The sequence below is a fragment of the Xiphias gladius genome, chromosome 7 (assembly GCF_016859285.1).
Source record: "Xiphias gladius isolate SHS-SW01 ecotype Sanya breed wild chromosome 7, ASM1685928v1, whole genome shotgun sequence".
NCBI classification, from domain to species: domain Eukaryota; kingdom Metazoa; phylum Chordata; class Actinopteri; order Istiophoriformes; family Xiphiidae; genus Xiphias; species Xiphias gladius.
This window is the reverse complement of record NC_053406.1, coordinates 13,360,847-13,371,915: the sequence shown is the minus strand read 5'-3', so window position 1 is coordinate 13,371,915 and position 11,069 is coordinate 13,360,847. Positions and strand designations below refer to the sequence as shown.

The window sequence follows — 11,069 nt, the reverse complement described above, 5'->3', positions numbered from 1 at the left end:
ATCTGCTTTAAACACAAAGTTGGTGTTTCCATTGTTAATGCCCCCCCCCCCCCCCCAAAAAAAAAAAAAAGAGAGAGAGGGCTAAAGATGCATGGCTGACCCTCCAGGAATCTCCCTGTCATGCACACACACACACACACACACACACACACACACACACACACACACACAAGAGCTATTATCTTGTCACCTTCGACATGAGATGGCCTGACTGTCTGGGAGTGATTAGTGGCTGTGAAGGGGTTAAAGGCATGTGTGTGCTCGTATGGTTTCTGTGAGTGTGTGTGTGTTTGTGTGAGTGTGTGTGTGTGTTGCATTGTGCCTGATAGACATTCTCCCACACTCTTGCCCTGTGGGACATAGGAGAGGCAGGCAGATGGCTGTATTCAGGTCCACCGCGGGTCAACATATGGCCCCGGGAGACAAAGTTTGTGTTTGTGTGTGTGAGAGACAGAGAATCTCAGTCTTAACTATGCATGAGTGGAGGAAGTTGAATAGGTAGGTGAGAAGTAAAAAAAGAAGTAATAGTGCGGGCAGGAGAGAAAAAAAAGCTGTGGAAAAGAAGCTGTGAGATAAAGAAGGGGTGGTGACAATTTGAGAGACTGAAAATGGGCAGCATCCTGTGAGATCACACAGGTTGTGAAATACAGCAACTTGGTCTTCTGCAGATTTCTTCAGATGCTCTGGAATAAGACTTGCCTGTTGAGGCCGTTACTTTATTCTTCTGAAAGTGTTGTATACTACAATTCATTTAGGAATAAAACATCCAAGTAGATAAAATCAAGAAGAAAAACATTTAAAAAAAAATGTCGGAGTTTGGTCACAGCTTTCATAATGAACCGTTACTTCTTGTTGACTAAGTTAATGTAACACAAAAGATTCTTTTTTTAGCTTAGCTAGCAGGTACCTGTTTACTAGTCCACCAACCACCCATGTTAATGCTAGCTGAATCGGCTTGATGATTACAGTGCTACTGCTACTTAACCTAGCTAAGTGCTACTTAACTACTAAAGGATAAATAAGTTTAAATATGAAATAACTATATATTCAGCCGCAGCATACTTCGTTGATAGCATCCTTCTTTTAGCATCCAGGTAGCGTCAAATACCTGCTTTTTTTGGACATATGGATGTTATGCATCTGTACTAGTGAGCTTACATTGTTTGGGAATTTAGTATTTGATTTTAATTTAATGGCTACTACCAAATTGTCAGGGTTCAACGATGATTTTGAATTGCAACTGGTGATTTCCAACAGACTAAACTGAAGTGAACTGCTTTCAGGCAACCTAACCCGGATCAGTAGTCTCTGTCAATTTCTCACACTACAAAAGACTTTAGCCAGCCTACGTGGACAGTGTTACTGAATTGTAGTAAGTCATCAGTTTGAGAGAATGAATGCTGGTTTTACTTGCACACCCCCAACACACCCTTTCTTTCTTCTGGTCTACAACTCCCCTCCTCCTCCTCCTCCTCCTCCTCCTCCTCCCTCCCTCCCTTTCTCCATTCACCATTCCTCTTTGTGAGTGTCTTGGTGACATTGTGATGCAGGCTGGAGCAGGAGGAAGCAGAGCAAAGCCGTGTAAGAGCAGCACAAAACAGCTGTTGCTGAACCCTCACGGCCAACTCTCAGTTTTGCTGTCCCAAGTCTCCAGGTTCCCTCCCTTCATACTCTTTGTGAGACATTTAGGTACAGGAAGAAGAAAACTCTCACGCCCTCACCCATTCCTCTCCCCACTATAACACCTCCTTCATCTTTCTATTTTTTCTACACTGCTTCCTCTCCGCCCCCACGTCTGATAAACTTCTTTCTACCTTTCGTTTCCCTGCAGCCTCCCGTAGAGGCGCTTCATTCTCTCCATCTCATTTTCACCTGCCCACTCTCAATCTCCTCCTCCACCAACTTTCTAAAATTCCACCCCCCCCCAGGCCTTCTCTCTAATCCCTCCTTCTGATTTTTTTTCTTCTTTGCAGAGAGGATTTGGGCTAAGTGTTTAATGGGTTGCAACAAATGGGCAAAAGAGTGGGCTATAGTCAGGTGCTGCACATTTAGGCAGACGCCTAACTCAAGTTTCCTGACTGTTTTCTTCTCTCACAGCATTCGTACAATTGTATAGAAGTTCCAAAAACCACACATTTTGACGTGTTCACGTACGATGCACTACGCAGATGAGCAGGGGTAGAGCTTCAGTCTACTTATAACCAGGGATCTTATTTAACTTTTCTTGCACTCTTAAGCTCATTCAAGTACTCTTGTCTTGAGGGCCTCCATACTGACATAAGGACACGACCCAGCTTGAGTACTAACCCAAAATTTAAGACAAAACAGAGTTAAGAATATATTAAAGGGGTACTACAGCGATGTAGCATTGCATTTCATTGAAGCTGGAGGACTTGCAAACGTTTGCGAAGCATTTGTGTAAAGCAGGGACAACAGAAATGGTCAGCACATACTTTTGTTACTTTATTACGAAAAACATTTTTGCAGGAGTGAAAACCTTCAAAACTACGATATAAACAAAACTTTTAAATTTTTATCGTTGCCATTAACACAGCCAAACTTTGGCTATGCTTTCTAGGATATCTGTTTATCATCTACTGTGTTTTAAAAAGAAAGCATGTTTAGATTTATGCACTATTGCCTAAACGTATATGTGCATGAGGTGATCTAAATTAACTGGCTAGTGAGCATGATTTTGCCCCACGCTACTGACAGCCCTTATTAGCACCATTGTGTCAAATATTCAATGAAATACTGAGGCTGGGGTTTCTCCTTGTATGGGAAAATACAACTTCCAAGTTGGGTCTAATATGGATTGTAATGACACAGCAGTAAGAGCAAATATGGGAATGAAGCATCCGCAGCAGTTTTTCAGGTCCCCGCCTGAGCGACAGACACGTTGGGGGCACATTTAATGGATAAAGTTTCATGTAGAGACCTCTAATTCTTCAAATTATTACACTGATGGCAGTGGAATACTGGAACAGAGCCAGGGATACTTTATCAGAGCAGAGACTAAAGTAACAGCAGAGTGAGCAACATAATCCAGCTAGCGCAATAATGTCAGTGGTCCCATACCAAAACACAACTATAACGAAAACCCAGAGGGCTAATACCCAAACTTTAAAATATATGTACCAAATCTGATGATGGATTTGACTGAACCTGGTTGAGCTCATTGTGAATGCTAACTTAGAGCTACGATTGACCATGATTTTCTTGTAAATGTAAAGTTAGAGTTGAGCCTGCTGGGACAAAACTTTTAAAATGAATACCTCAGAAGTGCAGTGCACTCACATACAGTAGAACCTCCTAATACCAAGCTCATGATATGGATCAGAAACATGAGATAAATATTTATAACTTAAGCAGGGATGATGGTAGATTGAACAGCTTTTGCTAGTGCACACTGTGAAATGTGTTGTTAAGTAGAGGAGTAATAAAGAGAGAAGGTAACACATCAGTTTACAGTAGAACAATAAAACCAAACAGTTCTCCTCCATGTGCATTTTGTCTGATCTTTACAGTGCCGTGAAAACGTGGACAAGTTCTGAATTTTTGGCATAATTTTTCTTGTTGCAACATGATCTTTTAGTTCCTTTTTTCAAGTCAATAATGTGACAATTTATTTTGATTATTTTTAAGAATTAACACACCATGAATGAAAAAAAAGGATGTGCAGTTGGTATGTGCACATCTTATGTGCACATACCAATCACAGGTTAATTGTATCAATAACAAATATTTGAAGACTTAATGGAAGAAACTGTGATGATTCTTTGCTGTTCAAGATTTCTTTGACACAAGACACATCATGCAAATACACAAGGGGTGTTTTCATGGCAATTTACAGCCAAGTTTGTTCAACTATGCGTTCTCCTTGCTCCCACACATACACTGGGAGTACAAAACGATAAACTGGAGATTTGAGACAACAAGGGACAGCAGACAAGGTGACACTGGACGTAACTTGGTAACATGGTAAACTGGTAAAGCAACAGACATGAGAATAATGACAGCTTTATGTGTCCCTCTAGTGGCACAAAGAGGCAACTACATCAACCAGAGAGGTGAATTTCTTCGTCTTTTCTTTTTTCAACAGGCCTTGTTGTTTTTGTCAGAACATTATTATTCCATTTGAACAAAATGTTTAATTGAGAATAAAAAATAAATAACAAGAACACCACACACTTACGGCTTATGCTGTGTTAAGCTGTTCTAAGACTCATATTTGAGGAGACTTTTATGCAAAGCAAGGTGTCACCCAGAAATCCATGTAAACTGAGTTCAAAGCCTTACAACATGACTCATTTGTAGCTTACTGTATAGTTTGAAAATCTCAGTAATATACATTTGTATATCAATGTTGTATAAAAGGACAAAAATGTACATCTTAGTAGAAAAAAAACCTGTAAACCCAGTCTGAGTGGTCAGCTTTGAAATGAGACATCACTACAGAGGAAGAGAGTGATGCTTCACAAGCAGCTGTCATTCCACTTTCATTCGTAGAAAAGCTGGGCCTAGAAACTTATCACATCTAATAATATATCAAACATAATTAAACTGAAATTGCTGTACTAATGACTCACTCTGGATTAAAAATTTGCCTTATATTGAAAAGATATTTAAATGACTGCCAGCATATATGACTCACCCAGCTCCTAAAGGCAATCTGCTACAAGGCAGAGCAAAGCACCAGGTGCTGGTTACAGAGAAACAAGTGCTGAATAATGAATCTGATGTGTCTGGTGTAATGATTTTTACGGAGCCCGTCTAGGGTCAGCTGAGAATACAAAAAAAAAAAAAAACAACAAAACAAAACAGCATTTGTAAATCTGTACTCGTCATATACAAATCCTTTCGCATGGGTAATGAACCGTCCTCTCGGATTCGTAATCCGGGCCCACAGATTTGTAAACGACTTCTTTCTTCAGGTTTTGGCGTGAAAAGCACAATAAATACATCGTTACACAATGATAGATGTGGAACGAAATGCAAAAGACAATGTAGCATCAAATCTACCCTTCAATCTAGATAAATTAGACTGACTTGGCAAATGCGGTCGCTGTCAAAATGCTCCATTCCTTGTTCTCAGAAGAAAGAAGTTGTTTACCACAGATTTACACATGGTTTTCTTCTTTTCTCACATGACCCTAGGGGGGCTCTGTAGATTTTCAAAGGCTCATTAGCTAATATCCGGATGGATGCTAAACGAAATGGTTTGGCAGTTGATAGTTCACAATATCATCTAAAGTGATGTCTTATCCAAGATTCTGCTGATCGTTCTGCCTTAAGTTTTTTCTTTTTCAATTTTTTCTTAGTAAGCACTCAGTCTGACTCAACACTGCAACACATTACAAAGGAAATTAAATTACCTTGTCATTAACAATACATTCACATTCACATTATTGTATTCACAGCCACTGACAGACAATACTTCTCAAAGCCTGGCTAAGTGGGGTCAGTCCGGGCCAGGCTCCACTTATTTAGTTAAAACTAAAGTTGAGAACATCATACATTACTTAGCTCAAGTGGGGAAAACATCTACATCAAAATCAAGATGCAAAAGGGATTCAACAAATGTTGTTCTGTATCAGAGTACCACAAATAAAAGGTAAGCTCTGGCTAACCCTGCCAAGGGTACCAGGATATCAGCAAAAACCGGCTAGTCCTGTTTGCCCCAACTGTGGAAGTCAGGGTGGTGTTTGATTCCCTCTGTGGTTGAATTGCTCAGTCGGAGGACAGGAAGTGCTATCCTCTCTTTTGGATTAACAGCGCCCCTCAGGGCCCTGTTCATCAGCACTAGGGTAGCATAGAGGATCGGGTCACAACTTCTGGATCACCACCTGGAATTTACCTGGCAAAACAAAATGAAGCCGAGGTTAACCACTTGTTTGGACCTTAACAGATACATCCAAAATTCAAATATTTAAGTATGTTGCTCAAGGACACATCGTATGAGAAACGGCAGTTTGGCTGCTATTGGTAGCCACTGAGCACGTTTTGTCGCCTCACTCCTTCCAATAGTAATCAATAGTAATCATCAATAATCATGGATTAGCATACTGATAGTACTTACAGGATGGCATGACAGAGACCTCAGCTGTCACCACACTGTCCAGACCTAGGTTAGACAGTGCTCCTCTCACCATGCCACATGAAAAGGCGAGGTGCTGAGAGAAAAGACACACATACAAATTAGCCATAGCTACTGCGACTGATTCTGATTTCTTTCACTGTACACCAAAAAACAAAGCCTTAACTGATTTGACATTTGATCCCCAGGTAACAGCAGTAGAACTGTCTCTTCATATGTGCTTGTGAGAAAGAGAGAGAGAGGGTGTATACTGACCTTAGGAGCCTGATCCAGGTACTGTTTTCCGCTGGAGAGCTGAACCAGCAGAGCAAACTTGTTGTCCTGTAGAACATAGGTACCCTGTGGTGGATCATAAATAGAGGTATAATAGCCAACCTAGTAACAAATTAGAACAACTAACTAACAACTAACACTGAATATGCATATATATTTTCAGTACTTAATTAACCAACCAGGTTTCCTAGAATTTAAATTGGATTGAAAGGTTCACTGTGGAGTCTTTGACCTCTATTAGCACTGGCTTTGCAAATAATTTATGAGGAAGAAAATGCACTCAACACATTTGTTAGACCTCAAGAATACACAGTCCGTTTTGGTGACTAACACTGAACAAACATAACTTCTGTTTTTCTACAAGACAACTCCACAAGGAACCTTTAAATCTATGCTCATATGACCTTTACTGTAATATCTTTGCCTCAGTGATATGTCATAAACAATAATCAATCACAAACAAAGTCAGACTTTTTTTTTTCTTGTATTCTTGGCAGCCGTCCAGATATTATTTCTCTACACTTTAATTTTACCTGGTGGTTTGTTCGGAGGTTGTCAACCTGCCTCCTGAACACCTTTGTCCAAAAGTCTTTGCAGATGAACTTCATTATATCCAACTCATCCTTAAAGCTGGGAGAGTCCCTAGTCAACCTGGACAGAACAAACATCCACGTACACACTTGACATAAGTGCGGATGCATGTCACAGCATTTCCTGTTGTACATACAGTATGTTTGTGCTCGTCTACCTCTCAATGAGTCCTTGTCCCACCCTGAAGCCCATGCCTTCGAGGACAGACACACAGACAGCTCTGTCCTGAAGAGAAGAAACTCAAGTGGTTTATTCGCTCAGTGGACCAAAACCAACTTCATGTGTGTGTTGGTATGGTGTGTCCTGTGAATGGCTGTATTGTGGGTCATGTAGGTTGCAAGTTTTCTGTGTATTATATGGGACTATGTTGACTGATTCATGCCTTTATTAAACGCACCTTGTTGTCCATCTCTCCTTTACTGGGTTGCTGCTCCTTGTAAACATGGGACACGATCTCCATATGGAGAAATTCAAACAGAGCCTCGTCTGCCATTCCTGACAAACACACACACACACGTGATTATACAGCCACACAAAGCTAAAAAAAAAAAAAAAAAAAAAAGTTTTATTTAACCTTGTTAGTTGTGCTTCAAATCACAACGTCAAGAGTAAATGTGAAAACACTTTGCCGCAGCTTAGCGTTAGCTACATAGTTAGGTCCAGATAGCTAGTGTTGTATGCTAGCAACATTGTCCAGGCCGTGATACCTAGATTTTTTTTTCTATCGCGGCATATGAGAGAGAATAGGAAAAAGCAATGTTTGTGTGTCACATACATACAGTTGATCGAAATACATTTAAAAAATGAAAACTGAATCTACGATACCTGTAAATTTGCTGCGTGCTACACGAAGTAAATACGAGCCTGTTTCCTAAGTTGCGCTCGATATTAACACTCGCACGCTCCTTTGGATTCACGTAGGCAGAGTTAGCCGGAATCAGCCTCCAAAATAGCGTGTAAATCGCACCCGGTGACGGTGCGTGCAAAGAACTCATACATCAAGTGATAAAACATAATGTTCTTAAGTGGAGGGCACCAATAAAGCTCGTAGCGTACAGCCAGCCTGAAACCTATTTAAAAAAAAAAAAGTGCGTTCAGTTTCGGCGTACGCCGGTTTTTAATTACTAACAGACGCTGGTTCTATGACTTGGCACGTCTTCCAATCGTGGTAGGAAACGTCATATAACACGTGACGGTTGGAAAACAAGCCACTTCCTTACTGCTCATGTGATTTCATAGAGAAGGTTTGGCACTTTTTCGATCTATTTCAGTATTTTTTTCAGTATATTTTGACATTGAGCGTTTAGCCAACATTACACTATAGTTTCTCACTGAGTTGCGGCAGACCTTGTATGTCGCTTGCGTTAGCGTTGTTGCTACCGTTATTTAGCTTTAGTAACCATCTATACTCGGGTTCAGTGGAGCTACATCTCGATGTGTGTGTGGGTGTCTGTGTGTGTGCGCAGCCATGTCCAGCAGGTACCAGATAGTGGTGCAGGGCGAGGCGTCTGAGACAGACTCTGACGATGAAGTCTACATCACCTCCCTTTCTGCTCCACAAACTGCCTCAGTCGGAGCCAAGGTGTGTGTGTGTGTGTGTGTGTGTGTGTGTGTGTGTGTGTGTGTGTGTGTGTGTGTGTGTGTGTGTGTGTGTGTTCGTGTTCGTGTTCGTTCACGTTCACGCACGGCATACCATTACTCCTCATCTCCTATTATGAATCTACAACCTGTTTTGTCTGTGATCTTGGATGCTGTCAGGTTCCTGGGGAGGCGTCTGAAACAGACAGCGAGGATGAGGAGAAGGAGCAGGCGGACCGGGCCTCTGCAGTGAGCCTGGAAAGCGCTCAGATACATAGGAGAGACCTGCCTCCTCTTATCGTAGTCAGAGACCATCCAGATATACAGTCCATAGTGGAGGACAGGCCAAGCCCCACACACAGACCACATGGTGAGGAATGACAGTCATAATTCTAACAATAATTATTCCAATAACAATACTAACTGTGTGACAGAAAGCTCTAAACTCAAAGGCCCACGCACTGGCTTTTTCGGAGCTTTCAGATGCTCAGACATCTCAGTCTTCATCAGTAAATGGATCATCTGGATGTATGAATGAGCGCACGTATGAATGGAGCCAGCTCCATTTCCAGATCAAAACTGATGCGTTTGAGATGCCGTCGAAAGCTCTGAAAAAGCTACTAAGTTTAGAGTATCCTGTCACAAAGGTCAAAAAGGAGCCTCCATGGTCAAACTATAGCAATTCATGAAAAATCCAGGTAGCCCTGCTTAAGATGATATATCGTGGAGTGGTAGTTGTAGTTATAGTGATAAATAATCATTCTTTTAACCAGTAATTGCAGTTTATTCTCAGGCAATTCGGTGTTCATTTTTTGTGTTAAATTTTTCATTACACTTCATCAATATTTTGTCATGGGTGGCTTTGATCACATGGATAAGAGAAAAATAAAAGGAAAGCCAGGACATTTTAGTCATTTCTCCGATCTGCCAATCTGTTAATTTTCCAGGGGACACACTTTTACAACAGAAGCTGCAGGAGTCTAACAGCCGGCTGTATCATGACGTGTTGCAGACACTACGGCAGGTTTATGGCGGTGCCACCAGGGAGGTATGCTGATGTGTTTGACTGACAAAACTTATTATTATTATTAATATATATATAATCTAAGTCCCCCAAAATACCCTTTGTACTACACCATTACCACAAAGGCTGCTGCACTGATGCTGTACTGTTTTGAAACTGGATTAGAATATTTGAGCTTAAAACATATTTCTTTATACAAGAAAAGTAATCGGAATAATGCTGCAAAAGACACTTTAATGCAAACCTGTCTTAAATTGAGCATCTAGGATGGCTATGACAAAGTAAGCGGGCCCTGTACAGTCAGAAGCATAACATTAGAATGGATAGAAATTACATACCAGTCAAAAAGGGGTGCATCTTAAGTGGCTGCAGTCAGACTTAAAATGATAAAAAGTAGAATAGAACTGAAAAATGAAATGATGATTTGTCGGACTAGACACAATATACAGTAAGTATGATACTTTTGTCACTTGTAACTTTCTGTAAGGTTTCTGAGTCTTGTAAATTTGAAAAATCATTTACTTTACATCATTAGTTTTGCGTTTCATTTTTTTTTTTTTTTTTTGTAAAAGGTGCGCAGTGCAACAGCTCAGCTGAATACGTCGCAGAGCGCCATCATCAACGCTTCTCACAGCATCAGATTAATTCTGGATGACCTGAAGGCTGTGTCCGAGAAGATTGACATTATCACCAGCTGTCAAATACTGCCTGATATTAACATCAGCAATCCAAATAATTACACGGCTCCTGTACCTTAAAGAAACAAATAATTTTATATAAAAAAAATAAATATATCATTATGATGTTTTAACATCGTTTTGGGTAAATTTTCAGTGAATATCAGAGAGTTGAACTCAGGCTGTAAAAAATAGCATGTTGGCTTTACTTCAGTGTTTACAAGCAATACCTATGCATATGAACAAGTACATGTATTTAACAGTCACATACTACATACTGTATGTATTTATCTGTCAGGTAATGTCTGTTACTGCGTCTGGAGCTCTGGGGATATTTCTGTAAAGAGCAGGAGTCAAGGAATAAAACACATGTTCTGTCATCTCATGTTTTGCACCTCTCTTCCAGGATTACATTTTGGCGTGCATTTTACATAGGAATTAATTGACAATATTTAGTTTTGTTTTTTTTTTCCCCCTGCAGTACTCTGTAAATGTCAGTATATCTCAATGTAATATCTTAAACACTGAGCTGATTTTTATATGGCATATCATTTTCTACCTTTGGTGTCCAAGGTGATAGGCCAGTAGGAAGTTTCTCATGCTATAATTTTAATTTTAGTTTCTTTTTTTGTTCCCCGTGTGTTAAAATTGTAAAATAAAAGAAACTCAGTAACAAATTGCCCTGATGGTTCACTGATTGGGAATTCATATAAATTTATTTTCAAAAAACCTGCATGAAAAAAAAAATGTTGCTAAGCTGACTGAAGCTGTAAATAACACGAACAGTAACTGCAGGTGGAATTTGCAAAAATATGTCACTTTTATTCAC

At 40.2% G+C, this 11,069-nt stretch overlaps 2 protein-coding genes across 2 annotated transcripts; one reads left to right on the top strand and one right to left on the bottom strand.

The window, feature by feature from the left end:
- Positions 1–2,498: 2,498 nt before the first annotated feature.
- trappc6bl (trafficking protein particle complex subunit 6B, like) lies at positions 2,499–8,059 on the bottom strand. Its single transcript, XM_040130917.1, has 7 exons — positions 7,787–8,059; positions 7,359–7,456; positions 7,119–7,186; positions 6,904–7,021; positions 6,353–6,436; positions 6,080–6,173; positions 2,499–5,857 (listed from the first exon to the last, which is right to left on the bottom strand). The coding sequence occupies exons 2-7, from the start codon at positions 7,452–7,454 to the stop codon at positions 5,826–5,828; spliced, it is 492 nt and encodes a 163-aa protein (XP_039986851.1). The 5' UTR covers positions 7,455–7,456; positions 7,787–8,059; the 3' UTR covers positions 2,499–5,825.
- An 11-nt stretch (positions 8,060–8,070) lies between these two features.
- bloc1s3 (biogenesis of lysosomal organelles complex-1, subunit 3) lies at positions 8,071–10,620 on the top strand. The gene is made up of 5 exons (XM_040130916.1): positions 8,071–8,205; positions 8,428–8,543; positions 8,720–8,909; positions 9,487–9,587; positions 10,136–10,620. The coding sequence occupies exons 2-5, from the start codon at positions 8,430–8,432 to the stop codon at positions 10,319–10,321; spliced, it is 591 nt and encodes a 196-aa protein (XP_039986850.1). The 5' UTR covers positions 8,071–8,205; positions 8,428–8,429; the 3' UTR covers positions 10,322–10,620.
- The last annotated feature ends 449 nt before the right edge of the window (positions 10,621–11,069 follow it).

What these genes read in the sequence shown, in the direction of transcription:
- bloc1s3 (XM_040130916.1), top strand. Translation starts at nt 8,430, where the DNA reads ATGTCCAGCAGGTACCAGATAGTGGTGCAGGGCGAGGCGTCTGAGACA. An exon ending in CCCCACACACAGACCACATG is followed by an intron (nt 8,910 to 9,486) that starts GTGAGGAATGAC and finishes TTAATTTTCCAG; the next exon opens with GGGACACACTTTTACAACAG. An exon ending in ATGGCGGTGCCACCAGGGAG is followed by an intron (nt 9,588 to 10,135) that starts GTATGCTGATGT and finishes TTTTTGTAAAAG; the next exon opens with GTGCGCAGTGCAACAGCTCA.
- trappc6bl (XM_040130917.1), bottom strand. Translation starts at nt 7,454, where the DNA reads ATGGCAGACGAGGCTCTGTTTGAATTTCTCCATATGGAGATCGTGTCC. An exon ending in ACCTCCGAACAAACCACCAG is followed by an intron (nt 6,437 to 6,903) that starts GTAAAATTAAAG and finishes GATCCACCACAG; the next exon opens with GGTACCTATGTTCTACAGGA. An exon ending in ACCTGGATCAGGCTCCTAAG is followed by an intron (nt 6,174 to 6,352) that starts GTCAGTATACAC and finishes CTTTTCTCTCAG; the next exon opens with CACCTCGCCTTTTCATGTGG.